General features: G+C 31.5%; 4 protein-coding genes across 4 annotated transcripts; 3 read left to right on the top strand and 1 right to left on the bottom strand.

Moving 5' to 3' along the window:
* The first annotated feature begins 2,748 nt into the window (after positions 1 to 2,748).
* LOC105779806 (metallothionein-like protein 4B) lies at positions 2,749 to 3,628 on the top strand. Its single transcript, XM_012603737.2, has 2 exons — positions 2,749 to 2,893; positions 3,350 to 3,628. The coding sequence occupies exons 1-2, from the start codon at positions 2,802 to 2,804 to the stop codon at positions 3,516 to 3,518; spliced, it is 261 nt and encodes an 86-aa protein (XP_012459191.1). The 5' UTR covers positions 2,749 to 2,801; the 3' UTR covers positions 3,519 to 3,628.
* A 468-nt stretch (positions 3,629 to 4,096) lies between these two features.
* LOC105779804 (uncharacterized) lies at positions 4,097 to 7,262 on the bottom strand. Its single transcript, XM_012603736.2, has 5 exons — positions 7,088 to 7,262; positions 6,812 to 6,995; positions 5,341 to 5,547; positions 4,515 to 4,706; positions 4,097 to 4,439 (listed from the first exon to the last, which is right to left on the bottom strand). The coding sequence occupies exons 1-5, from the start codon at positions 7,168 to 7,170 to the stop codon at positions 4,302 to 4,304; spliced, it is 804 nt and encodes a 267-aa protein (XP_012459190.1). The 5' UTR covers positions 7,171 to 7,262; the 3' UTR covers positions 4,097 to 4,301.
* A 565-nt stretch (positions 7,263 to 7,827) lies between these two features.
* Positions 7,828 to 8,837, top strand: LOC105779115 (dehydrodolichyl diphosphate synthase CPT3). Its single transcript, XM_012602864.2, has one exon. It carries the CDS (start codon positions 7,832 to 7,834, stop codon positions 8,654 to 8,656), a length of 825 nt encoding a protein of 274 aa, XP_012458318.2. The 5' UTR covers positions 7,828 to 7,831; the 3' UTR covers positions 8,657 to 8,837.
* An 11,835-nt stretch (positions 8,838 to 20,672) lies between these two features.
* LOC105779294 (dehydrodolichyl diphosphate synthase 6) lies at positions 20,673 to 21,518 on the top strand. The gene has a single exon (XM_012603050.2). It carries the CDS (start codon positions 20,673 to 20,675, stop codon positions 21,516 to 21,518), a length of 846 nt encoding a protein of 281 aa, XP_012458504.1.
* The last annotated feature ends 2,316 nt before the right edge of the window (positions 21,519 to 23,834 follow it).

Below are 23,834 nucleotides of genomic sequence, written 5' to 3'. Positions count from 1 at the left end.
GGAATTTAAAAAAAAAACTTAATAGCCCAGTGACTAAAATAAAAGTTTTTGAATAGTTCAATGATTTAAATAAAAACTTTTTAATAGTTCAGTGATCAAATTGTAATTTTTTTTAGTTAAGTGACAAAAACAAAAATTTACCCATAATTTAGTAACTAATAGTATAATTTACTATATTATTAATTATTCTAAAATTTCAACATTATTAACTATTCTAATTAAAATATTGATGTGATTTAGAAAACATCTTTAAATATTGGATTGACATGTATTTTTAATGAGATTAAACATTTCGTTTAAAACCCCATGTGATAGCCTGATAGTCAAGAGTGTTCACTGCCCTAAGTGTGGCCTGGGTTCAAATAGCACTAGCCTCGTTGTTGGTTGTTTGGGCTTGGCCCTATTATTGTAATTCACCAAAAAAATAACATTTGGTTTATATTTATTTATTCTTGGTACCATTTGACGTATATATTTATTATGCATTATATTATAAAATATCTAGTTGAGTTTTCGGTTTTACTTATCAAACAATGATGAATATCTCACCCATAAACGGTAAAAAGTTTAATGCCCTAAAATAAGGTTTTGAGCTTGAGTTTTGCAGATGAAAAATACAAAACTAAGAGAGCTTACTCTCATCTAGAGATATGGGTCGGTTCAACTTCTATTTTAGTCGGTGTCCAATGTAGCTACCGAACAACGGAGTCTCATACAAATAAAAAAAGGGGGTAAAATACAAAAATGTTTAATCAACTATACAATTCGTTCTATTTTGGTTATCCAACTATTAATTTGTTCATCAAAAAGATTATCAAAATTTTTTAATATTTGAGGGAGATCATTGAGTTTTTATCTAAATTTTATTTTGATTTAAATCTCATTATATGTGAAGATCATAAAATATGTACGAATTGTAATTCCTTTGTTAGTATATTATGTGGTTCTACTATAACATTTAAGGATGACAGTTTGGATTGCGGATTTAAATATCCGAGAACGCATGATGTTTAACAACAAAAATTGTGCTGCAACAATCCAGGCTAACGCTAAACTTTAATTAAAATTTACACAAACTAATAAATGAATCAGTAAAATATTTTTAAAATTTAAATATTTTAATTAATAATAAATATAATAAATTTAAATATGTAAAAAAATCAGAAAATATATCTTATTATTTATATACTCTCAAAACCATTTAAACGATTTAATTTTTGATATTAATAAATTATAAATAATAAACTAAAAAAACAATGTTAATATATATGTGTTTGAAATCCACACTTAAACTAGACTTGTTATGGGAAAAATATAATCACTACAGCTATCCCTCTTTACAAGTTGCTGAGAATTAGAAAAGCATAATAATTTATTTATCCTTAATTTTATAAAAATATTTTATCTCTTTATTTAATTTTTCATCTTTTTAACCCTTAAAGTTACATTTTTTTAGATAACCCACAAAATATATGAAAAAGTTAACAAATTGGTAACGTGGAATACACGTAGATTATCAGATAGATGACACACCAACACTTAACTAATTTTTAAATTTAAAAATATTTAAAAACATTTATATATATATGTTTAATAATTTTAAAAGTTAAAAAATTTAAATGTTTATGTATCATCCACGTGTATTCCACGTTAGCAAAGTTAAAAACGTTAACTTTTACACTAATTTTAAGACGATTTGACAAAAAGACACAAGTTTAAGAGCTAAGAAAAGTAAAAGTTAAATAAAGAGCTAAAAATAATTTTTTAAAAAATTGAAGGACCAAATAAATTATTATACCAATTAAAAGTGCCATCACTGCCATGTTTAGAATTATGAATTTATTTACTGGACAAAAATTTTAAGGCTAAACCATTTTCACCGATTTCTTGAAAACTTTTTTTGATTAATGCGAACGAATAAGAAAAAAAAAATTAAGAAGCAAATAAAAAAAATTACTAAATTCGATAATTAAATAGTCACTCCGATTTTTCTTTTGGTGAACTATAAGAGGAAAGTAAAGTTTTAATATCAATGCAACTAACGTGATTCGAATTCAAACCATACTTTAGACGGTAAACACTTTGACCATCAAGCCAATACACAAGTTCTAGTCACTCAATTCTTTGTTCGGTCAATTTGTTGATTTTAACTTAAATTGTATTAATTTTTAATGTATTTATAATGTAATAATTTCATTTTACATTATAATTATTTAAACTATTTATTTATAATTACTCATATTTATATTTATATTATACTTCTTACACTAAAATAATACAAATCTAAATTCTTGGAAAAACACAAATCTAAACAAGAACCAGTCCCCAGTAGATACTTAGTCTAATTAGCCTTAAAGTTTTCTTTTGATACTGTAATTCATCCTCAACTTTTAAATAAAAAAAATAATACACTTTAACATACTCAAAATTATATTATTTTATATTGACAACAATCTCAATATGGATCGAATTAAAATTTAATCCATACTTACGATGGAAACACCTATCTTTCTTGTTGACGCATATCATGAAAGTTGAGGTGCAGATACTCGCAATCAAAATTTCCGAGTATTGTAGCGCCACCAGCACACCAGCTTTGATGATGAGCCATGTTTGACACGTATCGCCATGTGTTGTTCTTCAGTTTTATGCTTTCCGACACTTGGTTTACATGCATGTTTTTCACAACACCCATTTAAACCAAATACAGGGAGACTTCATTTTCTTCACAATCCACAAAAAAAAAAATAAAAGGTAAAAAAGGGAGAAAATAGCTCCAACACAAAAAAAGGACTGAAAAAATGGCGGATGCGAGGGTGAGTGTTAGAGAGGTTGTCGTGTGTAACGACAGGTGTGGTTGTCCTTCCCCTTGTCCCGGTGGCGGGTCTTGCAGGTTCATTTACACTCCCCCCCCCCCTTCTTTCCTTCATTTTCACCATACATGTTGGATTGATAATGAGAAAATGTCTAAAAAAATTAGGAAGATATAAATAGAATAAAAATTTAACTCTCAGAACTTGGTATTTCGTAAAATTAGTGTTAGGTTTTGATAGCTTACATATTTGCCTTCAAATGTAAGTAAAAAATGTCAAACAAGGTATTTGAATTTTGAAACTCACACATTCAACATTCAAGAACCACGAACACATGCTGCTCTGACATTCCAGCCGTGCGCCACATGTGATGTGAGCAGAAGTATCTTTCTCCTTGGATATTTATTTTCCTCTGACAGAACAGACCGACCATTTGACTGTTGCGACTCTCTGTCTCTTGTTTTACTGCTTAAACCGTCGGGACCTAACAACATGCCCACCTCTTTGCTTTTGTTGTCAACTGTCATGACCTACAGGTGCACAACGACGGAGACCACAAGTGGGGCGGACCACAAGCGGTGCTCGTGCGGCGACCACTGCGGTTGCAATCCATGTACATGCAGCAAGGACGATGTGGCTGCAGGGACAGGGAAGCTGTACTGTAAATGCGGGACGGGTTGTACCTGTGCCACTTGTGCTTCTTGAGCAGAGATTTTGGTTTTGGTTTTGGTGTTACATATGTATGTCAGTTGTTTTGCATGTTTGGTGTTACTACTAAATAATCCAATACTCGATTTATGAGATGTTTTAAGTAATTAATATGGCTGATATGTACCATCAATTTATGCTTAATTTTAGTCTTCCCATATTTTGAAATTTCAAAGATTAGGATCAAATTTGAAAATTATAGAAGTTGAATGAATCCAGTTGAAACTTAAAAGAGATAGATTTTAGTTGAATTTACCTCAAATTTTCAAACTTTTTCAGGACTTTCCGAGAATCCCTAGACTCCTTCTCACATGTGCACTGTTTCAGGCCTATTGCCATTGGTGGCCTCACGGGCAGACTTATGATATTCTCTCCCACTAGATCAATATATTACCATATGTCGTCTTATGTGCATCCAATTGTAAACTTTACTCACCATGATTAAATCTAATTTCAAATTTATTTTTTTGAAAATTTTTTCACTTTAGGGGCCCATAAAATATGAATTAATATATCATTAATTTATAATAAGATAATATATTATTACTAATGTAAAATAAAAAACGTTGAAGGACTTAAACATAAATACTATTAACTTTATTTAAATATAATTAAATATTAATTATATTCAAATTGTTATATGTAGAATAACAATCGAAAATGAAAATTTAAAGGAAAAAACTTGTTATTGACTATCATTAGAGGTTCAAATGCCTTGAAAATAAACCTCAACCATTGTTGATAGTGCCAAATGATATATATCAATCATGCAACTGATGTTTACTTTGTGGTCATCTCTATTTGGTAAGTTACTGTATTCTCTTTCCACCGATCCTTGTCCAAATATCTTTCATAAAAGCACACCTCCCCATTTGATTTCACTGTCAATGCCGACTGGTTTCTGGTTCCATAACGTCCCTGCACAATCCCCCACAGAAAAGAAAAACATTAAATTTTTAAACCTAATTTTAAACCTAAGCATTAAATTTTTACCTGGGGACTAGTGGTATCGATGTAAATGGCACTCAAATCATACTCAGTCTCAGGTGAGTATATGTGGGGTAACAAGCTTAAATCATCTTTAGTGGTGTCCATCATTAGTTGGCCAACCATCTCTTTAAGTGGAAGTTCATCTTTGCCATATCTAGCCAATACCTCCTTGAAATTATGATCCAATCTTTGAGCCTACATAAGATGCAACCATGCAGCTGTAATATAAACTTAATAGCTAATGTTTTGGACTTGGATTCTGTAAATGTTAGATATAGAATGGGGTTAAATCTCTATTTGGAACCTAAACTTGGCAATTTTTCTTATATTGGGACCTGAATTTTTTTTGGTCCAAATTACGCTCTAAACTCGCAATTGTTCCCACATTGAGGCCTGAAATCTGGCAATTTTTCCCACATGGAGGCTTGAGTTTTTCTTTGTCAAAATTAGTTTTTAAAAAATCCTAAAGTTCAGGTACCATGTAATAGCAAATGTCAAGTTCAAGGACTAGTTTGGACAAAAAAAGAGTTCAAGCCCTAAAGTGGGAACAGTTGCCTAATTTAGGTCCCCGTGTAAGAACAATTGTCTAATCCAGGTCCCAATGTGGGAGCAATTGTCAAGTTTAGGGCCTAATTTGAACAAAAAAAAATTCAAACCCCAATGTGAGAAAATTTGCCAAGTTCAAACCCCAAATAATGATTTAACCCTATAGGTATATTCAAAACTTTAAAAGTTTTTCAATGCATGCAGTGCCGGAACGGTATAGGACAATTCCTAACTCATCAGGTGAATATGCATGAAAAATCACAAACATGAAAAACCACCTTACCTTGAGCCAAGGTGAATCTAGGTTTGCATTTGATAGAACATGAATCCCAGGTGAAACCTGTGTGACAAAGTTGCCAGTTTTTTCCGGTCGGTTTGTTAGATAAACCATGGATTTTGAACGAACTTCGACTAATATAAGGTTGAACCCATTGTACTGATCTGCCTCCTTCACCACTTCTTCAGCAAATTCAATAGGCTTCTTCTTGCTCTGAAATCATGGAATCCCAACAATGAACTGAGGGTTTCTTAATAAAATTCATCTCTACCAAAAGAAACTTGTACATTTCTAAGTACTTTAAAGTGTACTCATTCAAATATCAAGATTGAACAAGTAATGACACAAGCAGAATGATTATAAGAAGCTATGTTACTATGAATTGGTTTCCAGTGCCATAGGCAAGTGCTAGATTTTCATGTATTCAGAGAGTCCTCGGAGAAGTGTTCCCCATACTCATGTCTAGATATGTGGCAGATATGTGAGTAGCAACACGAGTATGCTAATTTTTTTTCAAGATATCTTTGCATTTGGAAATGATCCCTATACTCAGTGTCCAAATATGTGCCAGATACGTGTCAGACATGTGTAGTACCAGAAAAAACGAAAAGTTCGAATAACATAGATCAAAAGTTTTCCAGATATTGTAGATTTAAAGGTTGGTATCATGCACCCACTTGAAACAAAAGTAGCTCAACGTTAATGTTAAAATAGTTCTTAACCCTCATGTGCAACAATGAGACTCAACACAAGGCCATTAAGGCATCCAGGTTCTTCCACCTCCCACCACTTCCCCAAGAAAAGAAATTAAGAGTGCGTGCCAGAAATGGGCATGTGTATGATACGAATATAATCAAATTCTCTAAGTTTTCCATGGATTTGAAGAGTCCTTGGAAGTCATATCCCCATATTTACTGTCTGTCTTGGTGTGCCTAACATTGATTCGTGTCTATCTGATGCTCATAAGTAGACAATAGAGGGACAAAACTAACAAGTGTTAAGGCACATTACATCAAAGAACTCAAGTTCACAACATTGTTGGGAGAAACGGCCATGAATCCCGAAAGAATTACTGTAAAATAAACTTGAATGATACCTTGGTCATACAAAAAAGTAGACAGAGACGGGGAAAAAGGGGCACAATATGTAGTCTAATGCAGAGCAGTGTCAAGGATTAATCCCCAAAGAATTGCCTAGTGCAGTCCGAGGACAGATTATTCCACAAGAACTGTTTTCTTCATCAACTCCAATTATGACATCCTACTGAGATTTTAACAACTAGTAATATGAAGATCACTCTTTCATGAACCATCCACAAGCAAATAGAACAAGCAAAAATCAATTCAGGAAATGCTTCATAATTGATCAAATACATACTGGAAAAAAAAGGGGTTCTTCAAAATCAATCATGGAAATATGAAAAGAAAAGTTTCAGAGATTGAATAAAAAATTAAAAAAAGAAAACATAATTTTTTACCTGCAAGAAATCAACAGGGAGATTTCCTCTACTTTTAGCTTGAGGAATGGATTGGAGTTCCCTAAAATTGGTGATAAAAGCCAATCTACCATCCCTAGAAGAAGCCAACCATGTCCCACCAGCTTGCGCATCTCTTCCACCAAGAATCTCCCCACCTTCCCACCATATCAATGGCTCAGTTGGCCTTAAAAACAAAAACCCAAAATTCCAAAAATTGAAAATCAACAAAGAGTAAACAAAGAAAGGCACTTGAAAAAGGTGTATATATATATTTACCGTTTGTGATACTCGTCTCTGTTGAGAAATAAAATGAAAGGGTAAAGTGGGTGTGTTTCCCACATAAACACCGCTATGCACATAGTCGAAATCTCCCTACAAGAAAATGGCTCTATGCTATTCACAGCAGTTGACTTCACTGATAGTCATGGCTGTTAACTTATATGGCTCCAACAAGTGGATAAAGGGAAATTGTCCATCGCAGTGTTATACACCAAAGATATTAGATTTGGGGTTGGCCAAATTGGGCCCTTGCATATGATTATGCATTTGGGGTTCTTTTATAAGTGAATTTATTGCATTCTTTTAGACCATTTTACTTGATGGGCTTAGGTGAGTTTTTTTTTTTGAACCAAGCTTAGGTGAATTTATTGCATTCTAATGAGGCCAAATTTCGATGAAATTTTGCTTATACAACTCAAAAAGATCTTTCTCACTTAACCAATCAACTCTGAGCTCTATTCCCTCCGGTTATAAACACGGTCCTACATTGTTCAGACTTTTCATTTTTTATTCATATGATATCTCCAACATAGTATATAATTTTGGGCTACGTAGTTACAGCAATTCCAGGAACAGACAAAAGTGCATGTGAGTTCATTGTTTGTGATAAGTTGTCATGCTTTCAACATGTTCCATAAATGCTGCAAAAGAAAACGACATTGGATTGGTTGCCTGTAATGTTAAATATCTCACTTTGCAACTCTTGAACATCTTAACTTTCATTTTCAAAACAAATTTGATATGTTCAGAGAAGATATTATAATACACATCTTTTCTGGATGGAGGAGTTTCTTAAGGAAATGTTTGTTTCGAGTCCTTCGAGTCGGTCCGATCCCGTCTCACATTGCTGTGATCATGGACGGGAACCGAAGATACGCTAAGAAGAAGAAGATAGACGACACGACGGGGTACGATGCAGGGGCATTGGCACTCTTGCATTTGATCATTTACTGCATGGAGCTTGGTGTTAAATATGTTACGGCGTATGCTTTCAGCATCGACAATTTCAGAAGGCAGCCGGAAGAAGTTCAAAAGATCATGGACTTGACGATGGAGAGCGTCATGCTATTAACGTGGATATCAAAACTTCGATCGGTGAGGGTCCATTTCGCGGGGAACCTACAACTATTGAGTGCGGAGATTCAGGATGCGGCCAAGAGACTCATGGAATCCACCGCGGGTTACAATAACTTTGTGTTGACGATATGCATTTGCTACACTTCTTCCGATGAGATCTTGCATGCGGTCAAAAAATCGTGCAAAGAAAAATGGGATGATGGTATCGGAATCATGGGATATGACAAGGGGAGCGACTACGAGCTGCTCATAAAGGTGGTAGACATTGAAAAGCATATGTACACGGCCATTGCGCCAGATCCTGACATTCTGATCCGCACTGGGGGCGAGTACCGGCTAAGCAATTTCCTTGTATGGCAGAGTAGTGGCTGCCATTTGTCTTCGTTGGGGACGGTTTGGCCGGAGTTTGGTGTGTTTCATCTGGTGTGGGTGGTATTGGATTTTCAGCAAAATTACCATTATTTTGCTAAGAAAAAACTGCAGTTATAGACCCTTAGAACTGGTTCATATCTTTGCTTGTATTAGTCCCATAATAACATGTTGTAATTAGGTGCAAAAATAAGGGGAAAAAAACTTAAGAAAGAACTGTGTCACAGGGATGTACCAACTTAAAAGTTGGGTCTGGGTTTTATCATATGCAATTTAAGCATGTATATTTCTTTAGCATATAATTTATAATATTCGAGTGTGTATATTTATACATGCATTATTTTAGTCAATTGAACCTGTGATGTAATAGTCAAGATGAATCTTATTAACCCAAGGATCTAAGACAAATTTGTAAGTATCGAAAATGCGTACATCCGGTTATAGTAAATTGTTGTGTTATTGAGTTGTTAAAATAAGTGTGGTATATTTGTTGATTGAGTCTTAATTCGATTGGTATGAGTATTATTGTCAATACAGGGGGACGTGGGCTCGAATGTGCTGAAGCGCATTGTCCTCATATTCATGGGTTGAGGAAGGACTATGGATAATTTTAGGTATTGTGTTAAAAAGAGTAGCTATGATTAGAACCTATAATGAGATTATTAAAAAAGAAGAAGAGGGGTATTGTAATAGTTGTATAATGAAAGAAATTAAGAATAGCAAGGCATTAGTGAAGAAAGAACAATAGAGGAGCTACGAAATTGGTTATGCACTTCGGCTTAAGAACTTCATTTAGGAGACATTACCCGGATAATGAGTCTACTATACAAATTTCCTAATACAACTTTTGATAACTAGCCCAATTTACTCAATTGTAGCCTCAAAAATGTGCAGTTTGTATGCACTCTCTCTACACTCAAACTACCTTTTTTCACTCAAAAGTGAAATTATAAAACAAATTTACTTCAATAAATGTTCCTTGTCGATAAAATAAAGCTCTCAAAATATACAAAACATGAATGAGGGTTCCAACCCTTTTATAGGCACCCTTGAAATATTTTCAGTGCATCTCGACTTCTTTAAAATTATCCTCCAATAAATAACAAACATTATCTTTTAAATAAATGTCTTATCTCTACTATCATATCCCTTTAAATAATCTCTTATCAAGAGTTCTCTAATAATGAAACAAGTGATCATAAACTCCCATAACCTAAGGACTCTCCAAATAATTATTTAGTTTCCTAATATGGCAATATATCATCAATAATAAAAGATTATAAATAAAAAAATAATTAACATTTAACACAAAATGAGCATAGTTTTTGTCATATAGCATTGTCAAGCTAGTTGTTGGTTTGACGATCTGCTTTGACATAATGTTCTAACAATTTTCTTCTTTGACATTTTTGACAAAACTCTACTTTTATTGCTCATCTTCATTCTTATGCTCCCCCTTACTCAATTCACCACATTTCAAATTGCATTAGGTTTGTTAAAGGGGACGAGACAAGGGACTACATCAACAATCTTGCAAACTGGAGTTGTAACTCGTGAAATGTATTTATTATGATCAACATGGGTAGCAACATTAAGTTTCACTCAAGCATCAATCTATTTTTGATCTTCAAAACAGATTCGTGATTGAACATTCCTCACCTATGCTTGTATTTGCTTGCTCTTCTTAGTTGGTCTAGGTGGAGTTGCAACATGTGATGAAACATAGTTGATTCTTCTAAGATCATTGAGTAGCTTAAAGCATCTTGGTTTGATGTGTCCAATTACTCTACAAGAGTGACACACAGGTCTACGCTCTTGCTTGTGTTGAATTTTTGAGAGCCCCAATTTTCTTGGCATTGACAACAATAATAAATACGGAAGTTGAAACATGTTTTGTAACATGTCTGGAGTTACTTATTTTCAAATCATCAATCATCAAATCATTAATCATCCTAACACTAAGGTCTAATATGGCCAATCACTTCACAATAATAATAGATATGCTTTTGAAAATTTTCCTCTAACTTGGAATCAACAAAAGTTTCTTTAGTTTTAATAAAAATAGTAAGGGAAGAGGTTTTCTTACCATTATCAATATAGCCTAGGCCTTTTTAACTGGTTTTTGTTTTTCCAACAACTAGTATTTCATCAAGCTTATCACTTATGTATCCAACTTAAGAATCTCTTGATCAAATAAGTAAATCTTTTTTTTTTTTGTAAAGCTTTCAATTCAAACTCACGATAAGCAAAAAGTACCTTTTCCCTTGATTTCTTAAGCTAATCTCTGATGGCCTTTCTTCAAAGTGGAGTTTTCAATTATGAGGTTTTCATTATCTTTATATACTATGTTACAATGTTCCAATAACTTGTAAATTTCTTATAGCTCATCAATACTTATATCAACATCAATGTTACTATCCTCTTTTGAAATTGTCTCAATAGTTTCTACAACACTAGAAGTAATATAATGAGTTTTTACTACAAAAGTAAGTAGTTTGAAATTGTCTCAATAGTTTCTACAACACTAGAAGTAATAAAATGAGTTTTTACTACAAAAGTATGTAGTTGTTTCCTTGACCATCTTCTTCTTCACAAGCAGTACTATCCTCATCACTCCAAGTAACACAGAAGGACTTATTTCCCTCTTGAATGTGTTTATACATCCAGCATGTATGTGTCCAAAGCCTTGGCATTCATGGATTTGGATTTTTCTTCTTAAGCTCTTCAACAACCATTCTTTTTCTGTTGATAGAAAATTGATTCATATTTGAATTTTTACCATTCTTAGAGAACAACTTGAAAAATTTATTAAAAATTTTGGCAAAAAGTCTAAGATGTTTTAAAGAACCAGATGTTGGTTCAATTATTACAACATCTGATGTGATAGTGAAAGCAATATTCTTCTCAAACTTGAATTTTTATCTTTTGGTTTGGTCTTGAATGTTTGTAATGAACCAATCAACTCATTTATTTGCATGGTGTTGATATCTTTTGCAGTTGTTGTAGCTTTGATGGTGAACCTTTCCACAATTATCACAACACATTTCAAACTAATTTAACATTAAAGTATTCCTCATTAAGAACAGAAGCTTCATTAGTAATACCACATAATTTAGTAGAAAAACTCAAACAAGTTTCATCACCAAACATTCTAAGGTTTTTAAAACCAGTTGTTAGCATTTGAAGTTTTGACAATTTCACTCTAAGAGAACTTTTATGAGTTGTTTTTAGAATACTCCAAGGTTTTTTTTTTGGATAGAAACACATTTTGGAATTGTGATTTGTAATCTTATCTCCCTCTGTAGTTCACATTGCTATTGATTTTAATTCTCAACATCCATATGCTTTTATATTGTATGGTGGCTTCCAACTAATCAAACAACCTTCCATGCTTTTTCAACAATGGGCTTGATGAATGCTTTCAAAATTTCCAACAGATGTAGTTAGACCAAGTAGAGAAGGTCGTGTCGAGCTTCTTTTTTTTTTCATAAAGTTGACGACTATCAATTAAAAACAAGGATCACACCAAATAAGTTAGGTGGCACCAATGCACATGTTTGGGTATAATCAACTATTTTTTATTGAGTTGTTGAAACAATGTTGCAATGTTTGTTCCGACAGTTAAATGAAATAGTTAAAAAGTAATAAAACATAAGTAAAGAAGGAATAATAGAGGAGCCACAAAATTGGTTACGCAATTCAATTTAATAACCTATGTTGTGGGGCCTTGCCCAGAATGAATCTATTATATAGACTTTCTATTACAACTTTTAATTACCAACTCTATCCAAACTTATCAAATATAATTGTAGCCTTACCGTTACATAACTTTAATGCATTGACACTCACTCTTTACTCAAATCACCCTTCCACTAGAAGGAAATAATCATTATATTAGAAAGTGAAATTACAAAGCAGTTATACTTAAATAAAATTTTCCTATCGAATAAGTAAAACTTTCAAAATATACGTCAACATGAAAGAGTATTCCAAGCCTTTAATAGGCAACCTTGATGTAGCTTCAATGCATCACAACTTCTTTGAAATTTTCTACCAACAAGTAGAAGATATTATCTTCTTAATAAAACTCACCTTTGCTATCATATCCCTATAAATAATCTCTTATCAAGTTTTTAAAGTCGACCGACTATCACTTCTAAAAGTTCTCTAAAATTAAAATCCCAACAAAGAGGCAAGTGATAAACTCTCATAATATGCAAACAAAACATTTTTAAGTTTGGGGTGTGACACTTTTCCTTGTTTTTCTTTCTCCTTTTTGGACTTTGGTTGGGATTAGGTTTTTTGTTGATGGCTTAAGTGATGGATCCTTTTGTTGACTTATTCTCTAACGACCTCTATGTTGCTTTACTATTGTTTTTTTTTCTTGGTGGGCATTTTTGTGGGGTAGTGTGCTTAATTGAAATATTATTGTGGTTAAATTTAATGAACTTTGGACATGGTTTCTACTAATTTTGGTACTTTATTAGTAAGTTTTCTGTAGTGTAATATATGTCCTAAGAGTTGGAAAACAAGTTGAAATGTGAATTGCATGGAAAATTTGGCATGGGAGCAAAAGTAGCTTACATTTTTTTTTTTAGATTTTAAGATTATTTTATTTTAATATTTATTTTATTTGGAAAGATATCTTGTAAGGAGATCGATTAGGATTAAATTTTTGTAAGGATCAAGTAAAGGCTTTTTGTTTGATTTTCTATTTATTTTATTTGCCTTGTTTTGGAATGTGGTGTCGGCCATATTTTATGTTTTAATATATATATATCGTGTAAAACTAATATGGTTTTATAGTCCTAACTTTTTCTACTACTGATATTTTGACAATCTAACCATTGAATTTATCAATATAATAGTACTTGTCACACATGTAAAATTTAGAATTGGTTCGATATCTCTATCAAACTGATCTAAAATATTGTCTATATTGATATATATTTAATGGTTGAAAGATTTTTTACATAAAATAAATAGTAAAAAAGTTTATTTCAAACTTAGTATGCATAATCTACATGAATAAAATATGAAATTCAATGGTTGAATTGTTAAATATTAATAGTAGAAAAGATATAAAATATGTAAAATCATGTTAGTTTTACATTAGTGTAAGTGAATATATATATACAATGCCTTTGGTGTTGGTAGGGTAGGATGACTGTCATTGTTTTGCTATTCTACTTTCATACATTTATATAGTATTATATAAATTTTTATCTGATAGTTTTTCTATTTGAATATACCGTTAAGTACAAGTGATTGTTCGTAAAGTAAGACAGTTTTAGGAAATGAGGTATCTGGACTCGTTTCTATAAATTGAGCTCGTAAATATTTTTGTTAAATATTTATAGAGTGATTATATAGGTGTATTAAAATTTGGTTAGGAAATTTTAATGTTTAGATAGTTAATTAATTAAAATGACTTAATTGTGAAAATGCTAAAGTCAATTGTTATAGTTAATTAATTTAATTGAATTCAAAGAATAAAATGATGGATTTATAAGGCAATTTAGCCATATTTTTGTTAATGGTAGTTTATCGTTTAGCTTTGTTATTAAATGCATGTTTATTTTAAATAGAAATGAAATGATTAAAATAATAAAAAAGAAACTAAAGTGGAGGCATCATCTTCTTTCTTTGTTTCTTCACCAAAAGTTGAGAGAAGAACTCCATTAAAGGAGCTTAAAATTCGGCTAGACAAAAGCTTGTGCATGTAAGCATTTTCTTAACTTGTTTTTCATGAAATTGGTATTTTTGTGATTGTTATTTTGATGTCTAGCTAGATTATGGGTTAATTTGTGAAATTATCAAATTAGAGAAAATATGCCATTGATGATTTTAAATGATTTTGATGTTAATTGGTAGAATATGAACCTTGGTTGTTAAATAAACATATTTTGTTAGGTAATTTTTTTTATGATTTTAAGATTTAGGGATTTATTGATAAAATGGTAAAATTCAAGGAAAATATTATAAATTGATGATAAATGTGGGCTGTTATAAGGCTAGGTAAAAATCGGTAACATGAATTTTAATTAAAAGTGGTTAAATTACAAGTTTGATTTATGGACTAAATTGAAAAAATATAAACTTTGAGGGTAATTTTATAAATTTTTATTGTTAAGAGTTATAAGCTAAATTAATTATTTTTAAATGCTGGAATGAGATTAATTGAATAAACATAACTATCTAGATCAAGAAATGACTCGATCAGACACAAATCGCAAAAAAATTAAAGTAGCGAATTAGTCGTTGGATCACGTTAGGGAATTGTTTGGTACATATAAGTTCGTAGTCCTTAATCTCGAACTTTATTTACTTACTTAAATTAAATTGGTTATTATTTTGATGTCTAATTACAACTTTATAAATATAATTGACTAGAAGTTAAATAAAGAGTTATGGAGTTATAGATGTAGTTATGGAATAGATTAAAGGATTAATTATAGTCATTGATGTAATGGTTGAATTATGAAATGAGGAGTTGTGGAATTATATATATATATATATATATATATATATATAGATGTAGTTATGATAATTCTATATGAAATATACCATGGAAGTACAATGGAAAGTGAATTGGAGTAATTGAATGATTGAGAAAATAGTTTTAAATGGTTGGTTATGGATAAATGATTTATGTGTACATTTATGAGTTGTATATTGAAATGAATAAGTTGATGGTGAGCAATATTGGTAAACTTAAGAAGTTTAGTTATGATATGATGGAATTGAGATGATTTGATCTTGTGTTGGAAGTGCAGGACGTATTATACACATTTAATATCGTCAGTTTATCTGACTAGTGCTGGGCGTAAATCTTTGTCGATTTATTCGACTAGTGCAGGGCACATTTACTGTTAGTTTATCCAACTAGCGCTGGGAGCAAATCTACTATCGATTTATCCGATTAGCGCTGGGCGCAAATCTTTGTCTGTTAATCCGACTAGTGCTGGGCACACATTTAATATCATCGGTTTATCCGACTAGCGTTGGGCGCAAATCTTTGTCGATTTATTCGACTAGTTGTAACACCCCTTACCCGAGACCATGGCCGGAGTCGAGCATGAGGCGTTACTTGACTTAACTTAAAAGTTCGGGGCATAAAAAATTTACTTTCAAATTTAATTTCATCATTCATAATAAAGCTGTCCTCCTGTACAGCAGTCACTAAAATAATTATAATTCAAGCTACGAAACTTGAAATTTAGATCCGTAAATTTTCCATAAAACTAGACTCATATATCTATTCACCATAAATTTTTCAGAATTTTTGCTTTAGCCAATTAGTACAGTTTATTAGTTGAAGTCTCCCCTGTTTCACTAATCGACTATCCTAACCACTCATCACTAAAATTTAATTATCTCTTATTAAAGGCTTCATATGGTGATTAAACTTATTTCTACTGAAAATAGACTCATTAAGGAGTCTATACATAAAAATTATAACTCAAAATTCCTTCTGTACAATTTTTAATGAATTTCTAAAGTCAGAACAGGGGACTTCAAAAACATTCTTGCCCTGTTTCACTAAAATTCAAATATCTAAAAGTATATAATTCTTTTGCTTACTCCACTTCTTTCCTATGAAAGTAGACTCTTTCAGCTTTAATTTCATATCTCACTCAACTTCTAATTCTATTTCCACTATTTTTGGTGATTTTTAAAAGTTACATCAATGCTGCTGTCCAAGAACTGCTCCATTGCAATTTTTAAAAAAAATTCAATATAACCCCTTTATAATTGTCTAACCTTCCCTGCAAATTTCAAATCACAACCAATTCCAGTATTTCATCTACTTCATTTAAATACTAATGAAGTTCAACCAATCAACCATTTCAAACTAAAAACATGTATATATTTCGATATCTAACGCAACCATAACATTCAAATTTACTTTTTACTTCAATTCCCTATACATGCCATATAAATCCAAAAAGTTGCTTAACATAAACTACCGGAGTATATCTGGGTAGTGTGATTCTTGATGTAGATCCGATCCTCCGAATGTATAAATACGTTAATCTACAAAAACAATAAACACACACATGTAAGCTTATAGAAAAGCTTAGTAAGTTCATAGGCATAAAACATAAATCTTACCAAACACTTGTACACTTATACAATATACACCATTACTAAATTTACATCAACCACAATCTTTGGTGAGTTCCTTGGTATAAACTCACTACTACTTATTCTTTTACCATAATTCCTTTGGGCCCATTTGTCACTTACCATCCTTGATCAAAATTAAGGAGCAGTTATGGAAATTTGAGTACTTCACTTTCACTTTGCCATATGACCTCTTATCACTTGTCCTTGATCGATAAGTGTAGCTAGGCTACCACTTATCACTTTACCACTTGATAAGATAAGTGTAGTGAAGCTACCACTTATCACTTTATCACTTGATCGATAAGTGTAGCCACTTATCACTTTGTTTCTTGATCGATAAGTGTAACCACTTATCACTTTGTTTCTTGATCGATAAGTGTAACCACTTATCACTTTGTTTCTTGATCAGATAAGTGTAGCTAAAACTACCACTTATCGGTTTGTCACTTGATCGAAGTACTCAAATCAAGCGTTCCACTTAATTTGATCATTTATTCGATTTTCACATTTTTATTTTATTCTCATTTCAACAATAAATACATTTCACCATACATTGTATAATTCATGAAATTAACATTTAATCATTAAATTTCAGCCATATGAACTTACTCGGATCGATTTGCGAATTTGTAAAAGTTCGTGGACTAATCGGCTACTTTTTCTTTTCCTCGACTTGTTTCGTGTTCTCGATCTAAAATGCAAATTTATTCATTCATCAGCATTTAATTCAATTCTAATTCATTTCACAATTTATGCCCTTTAATTTTCGAAGTTACACTTTTACCCCAAACTTTACAGTTTTTACAATTTGATCCCTACTCAATTAACCCTCAATTGATCTAATTTTTCTCAATTAACACCTTTTCCAACTATTTTAGACTACTACATAGCCTTTCATACTCAAAACCGCAACACCAAACCTTAATTCCCAACTTTTTCACAATTAGGTCCCTAAAATCAATTTCTATCAAAATTACTTAATAAAATCATCATATAACAAAATTAAAGCTTCAATTTCATGTTTATTCATCATAAAAATCCAACACTAATCAATGGTAACTTTCAAAATCAGCCATGGAATCAAAAACTAATGAAATAATTAGTTGGACCTAATTGTAAAAGTATCAAAATCACAAAATTAGAAGAAATAATCAAGAATTAAACTTACATGATTCAAAAATATGAAAACCAGCTTATTCCAGACCTCCTATGGCGTTTTTGCTGATAAATTGTGAAGAGATCTCTAGATTTTTCACTTTTGTCTTTGTTTTAAATGTTTAATTTGTTAAGTTTCCAATTTTACCCTGTTTCTCCTTACATTCTGCTGATTTTCTTACCCAACCGTCCAGCCCATATAATTTGGGCCTAATAGCCTTTTAAATCCCTCCACTTTAGTCACTTAAGCTATTTAATCACAATTTAACAAATTTTACACTATTCCCAATTTAGTCCTTTTAGTTAATTAACTATCCAAACGTTAAAATTTTCTAACGAAACTTTAATACCAACTCAATGACACTCTATAAATATTTCTAAAAATATTTATGGCTCGGTTTAAAATCTTCGAGGTCTCGATACCTCATTTTTTTTTATTTTAATTATTTTAATATTTATTCCTAGACACTATTCACTATTTCAAAAATTTTCCTAACTTCACATTTAACTTATACTTACTAAATTTATAATATTTTCTACTCGTTTGTCAGATTTAGTGATCTCGAATCACCATTCCGACACCACTAAAAATTCAGGCTATTACACTAGTGCAGGAGACATCTACTGTCGGTTTACCCGACTAGCGCTAGGCACAAATATTTATCGATTTATTTGACTAGTGCAGGGCACATCTACTGTCGGTTTACCTAACTAGTGCTGGGCGCAAATTTTTATCGATTTATTTAACTAGTGCAAGGCACATCTACTGCCGGTTTACCCGACTAGCACTGAGCACAAAACTTTGTTACGGTTTATCCGCCAAACAGCGGGTGCCAATAACATGTTGGCCAACTTTAATAATGTTTAACCGATCCTTTGAAGATGGTTGGTAAATGAGAGATAGCTTAAATTGTATATGAAATATTCATAAGGAACTTATGCTACACTATGTGGTAATAACTATTACTAGTTACATATTTAAATTGATGGATTATTAAACACATATGTAGTTCTTTTGGTTAGTGAAATTACTCAATATTTGATCATTCTTTTGTGTGCAAGTTAGATACCTATATTTTGACTATTGACTTAGCATCCAACGATAATCCCGAACTCAACGTTGGTGACGTATTTCTTTTTGTGTCTTGGCATGTACCTAGAATAATGATATTTTGAGTAATAGTCTTTTGGTCTATGGTTGAACCTAGTGTAAGTTGCTTATATTGAATGTCATATAGAACTTTTGAGTTATGTTTTGCCTTGAAACAAATGCCTTTATATAGTTACGAGTGAAATAAGCATGTTTGATAAGCTTGACTCTTTTGGATGTGTATAATTGTTAATGTGAATTGATAAATCTTATGTGCAATGGAAACTTGGTGAGAATGGTTATATTTGGCTATTTTGGTGGATGTTTGAGTATGAAAACGTGGTTAATGTCATATGCTCTTTAACTTGGTTATTTGAATGATCAATCTTTGTTGAGGTGCCTTTGAATGGCATATTGGTTAGGTATAGGATGGATGAAATTTTGGCTTGTAATTGATGATTTAAATGTGGTGTCAATGAGGACACATTGGTTAGGCACTTAGGTAGTGTGAAATTGACATATTTTGAGTTGTTTTAAAGTGTATTTGATGTTGTTTATAAAATGATTTTAGGCTTGACATAATAACCAAGTTAGGTTTGGTGATTGCCTTGTTTTAGGAGCAAATTATGGTACACATGGCCTGGGACACAGGCTGCCACACGACCGTGTGTCACACACGATCTATCAACATGACCTATCACATGCAACACGGCCGTGTTTCTTAAAACAGTTTGTCACACGGGCAGACACATGGCCAGCGACACGACCGTGTGACCTCAATTCGAATGTACACACGGACGGACACATGGGCTGGAATATGGTTGTGTGTCTGGACTTCGAATGTCCACACGGTCGTGTATCCCCTGTTTTCAAAATTTTCAACTTTTTACTAATTTCTTTATTTTGTTTCGAATTGACCCCAGAATGTTCTTAAACTATTTTTAGGGCCCCGTAAACTCCGTTTAAGTCCCGTAAGTGTATGTTTGTTATACATGGAATGTGATTTTATGACTTGTAATTATAATTGAATATTTTTAAGTTAGTAAAGTTTAAATGTTTAAAATGTTATTGTAATATTTCGTGACCCCAACCTGGCGACGAGGACGGGTTAGGGGTGTTACAGCTTCTACTAATTCCTCTCTTCAAATAGGTTTTATTTTTGTAAATCTTGAAAGCCTAAAAAAGGGTATAATCTAACTCTGACTTTAAATTAAATCAAAATAAATACAAAAAATGGCACATAAAAAAACAACTTTTTAACCTTCATAAGAATATAATAAATACATCCAAATTGTAAGCTTCATAAAGAAATACTAAATTAGTTTCTAAGCTTCTACTTGACTATAAAATGTATATCTGCTTAAAAGAATTTGATGTTTTTAAGTTCTTAAGTTTAAATCTTGTAGATAAACAAAATTACGATGAAAAATCTTTATTTATGAGTCCAACCTAACTTGATTTCGAATTTAATCAAATCTCAAATTAAAAAAATAGGTAACTTTTAGCCTTCATAAGAATGTAATAAATGCATCCAAATTCTAAGAAATAGAAAAAATTGCATGCAACTTGGGTGTTAACTTATAAGTTGTTCACACTTCCAACATGGTCAAGAAATGTTAAAGAAAATTCACCATTGAATCCGTTGTTTTACCTATTGTTTCAAGGATTCATGAAAATGGCATGCATTTCCCCTTTTTTAAGTACTTCATTCTTTAACACCCACAATCGAGGTTCGCATTCTCGACCTGATCAATTTGAATCATGGACAAAGAATATTTTTTAACCAAAGTCTTGTCCTATTGGTCAAGTTTGATACGAAAAGTAGTGTTCTGTGTTCTTCGAGTCGGTCCGATCCCCACGCATATCGCAGTGATTATGGATGGAAACCGAAGATACGCCAAAAGAAAGCTATTAGAGGAAGGCGCCGGCCACGATGTGGGTGCTATGGCGCTGTTGAATTTGATCATTTACTGCTATGAACTCGGAGTGAAATACATTACTGCTTATGCTTTTGCCATCGATAATTTTCGAAGAAAGCCAAGTGAAGTGCAAAAAATAATGGATTTGTTAAAGGAATGTATGATGGTGTTGGCCAAGATTGCGAAGCATCATCCAATCAAAGTTAATTTTGCTGGAAACCTTGAGCTTTTAAACGCAGAACTTAGGGATGAAGCTCGTAAACTCATGGGAGCGACCGCCGAGTATTCCAAATTTGTCGTCACGATTTGTGTATGCTATTGTTGCACCGACGATATCGTTTATTCCGTCGAAAAATCTTGTCGAGAAAAACACTATTATCATAGTTATATCGGAGATAGCCATGATGATAAAGACGATGATGACAAAGATGATGAGAGGCATATGATAAAGTTGGTAGACATTGAAAAAAATATGTATATGGCGGTTACACCAGATCCTGACATTTTGATACGCACCGGCGACGAGCATCGGCTAAGCAATTTCCTTCAATGGCAAACTTGTCATTCCCTTTTGGCATCATTGTCTACAGATTGGCCGGAGATTGGTGTATGGCATTTAGTGAAAGTGGTTTTAGATTTTCAGCAAAACTACGATTATTTCGTCAGAAAAAAGTTGCAACGATTATAAATATACATATAATATTCATTATTTACATTAATTAGTTCTTAGGTTGTATTAGTGGAGAATCTTATGGTTTTAATGGAATGTGTGATTGATAATAATGCAATTGTTTGAAAAGTTATTCTAAAATTACAAAATATTTTTTTTAAAATGCATTAAATATTTTATTTATTTTAATAAATTATATAATTTATATCACGTAAAATTAATTTTATGAGCTTTTCAAGTAAACACACATTTAGAGATACATATGTATTCTTGAGGATTGTACCATTGAATATTGCATTTAGAGCTTTGGAATTATATCTCTTAAGCTTAGATTTGTGCTATTTGCATTAGTAATGAAGGGGTTCTCAATTTGTTAAAATTTCTCTAATTTTTTCATCTATAGTTTTAATGAAAATGTTCACCCTCGCCTTACAGTATGTATAATCGAAACAATCCAACAAGGATGGTAGTGAGATTAAATGTTTTTTTCTTTGTAAATCCATGTTCAAGAACCAAACATAAGATCATGCAAATTACGTTTGGTAGTTGGCTCTGATACCAATTAGTGTGTGGTTGTGGGAATGTTGCACTAGAATGTTGCAACAAGCTGTTAAACAATATACTTTTTACAAATTGAGTTTTTCTTTGTTCCATATAAGTATCTAAGTTTGATTTTAATGTTTAATTTGGTACATGAACTTTTTTTTGTCCCGATTAAGTATATGTGTATTTTTTACTAGAGTAAACGTGTTAAATATTCATTGGGTTGTTCAGTTTGGCTACGAAATTGAACTTTGAAGACAAATTCAAGTACCAAACTAAACAAAAATACTCAAATACCAAATTTAATATTGAAACCAAACTCAGGTACGAGATAATGTATAACCAAATTAAAACAACCGGAAAGGATACAACGCACAGTATACTTACGAATCAAAGGTAAGTTTAAATTCTATCAATAAAAAAGGGAAAATTATGTTTTTAGGTCTTTTACTATACTAACATTTAATTTTTCAGGTTGCTCTACTCTATTTACAAATAAAAAGAAGTCAAAATTAATTTTGAGTCATCTATATTTTAATTTGACATAACTTGACTCTTCTATTTTTATAATGCTACTCGTTAATTCAATTGTTAACATAATTAATTATTCATTGGTTGAAGTGATGACTTAAAGTTTTCTTTTTAAGTCACTCTTAAGCACTTGGTTTACATATAAAAATTTTTGACTAAAATTTGTTAGAAACACCCTTAAGCATTTGGTTCACTTGTAATTTTTCTTTTTTAAAAAATCACATTAGTGCTTTAATAAGAATAATTAACGGTATTGGACTATTTAATAAAATACAAATAAAAATTAAATTAAAATATAAGAATTAAATTTTAAATTTTAGCATAGTAAAAGGACTAAAACTAGAATTTAACCTAATAAAAACAGAAATGGTGGGCTTAAGCATCCCTAGAAAATCGAATAAAGCTTGATTGAAAAGAGTAAAATTTGTCATAAAAGGGTGAACGAAATTCACGCTTTTGTTTAATTATTTTAGCCACTAAAGAGGTGTCTTAGGTGGATTGCAACCGTCCACTTTGAATATAGTACGTATGATTTAAATATAAAATATATTATACTTTCTAAGAGTTAATATAAGTTTAAATTTTGGAGACGATATTGTTAAGAGGGATAAATACGAATCTCGAATGTGGACCATGAAACTAACATAAAGAATACTAACAATAAAAAAAAAAATCATTTTAGTCCACTATTTAAATTTTCACCTCGTTTAGCCCTTGAATATACGTGGATTGTCACGTAAATGACACGAGTATTTAATTAATTTTTTAAATTTAAACATATTTATTCTTTTTATAAATTTTATATATTTTTAAATAATTTTAATTTTTAAAATGGTTTTTTATATACTCTTTTAAATTTTTTAAATTTAAAAATTAATTAAATGCTTATGTGTCATCCACATGGCAATCCACGTGTATGCAACGTTAACAAAGTTAAAAAACATTAACTTTTCCATTCATTTTGAGGCGATTTGATAAAAAATACAAGATTAAGGGTTAAAAAAGACGAAAAATACAAGATTAGGAGCACTGTAGTGTTAACAGGAGCACAAATGTGTTATCAAGAGTACAAAAAGTACTATCAGGAGCACTTATTCAGGATTTGGACATTCATGTTATCACAACAATTCCAGTACTAAAGCATATATTAGATTCATCTCAATATCGTGCAATACTCCACAAATAGTTAATTATCCCATACATTATCTAAATACCTTTTATTTAAGTCTAAACTCAACTTCTATAACAAATTTCATTTCA

This window comes from Gossypium raimondii, chromosome 4 (assembly GCF_025698545.1).
Source record: "Gossypium raimondii isolate GPD5lz chromosome 4, ASM2569854v1, whole genome shotgun sequence".
Taxonomy (NCBI): Eukaryota; Viridiplantae; Streptophyta; class Magnoliopsida; order Malvales; family Malvaceae; genus Gossypium; species Gossypium raimondii.
Note: the sequence above shows the minus strand (reverse complement) of the source record. Positions and strands in the feature narration are given on the sequence as shown.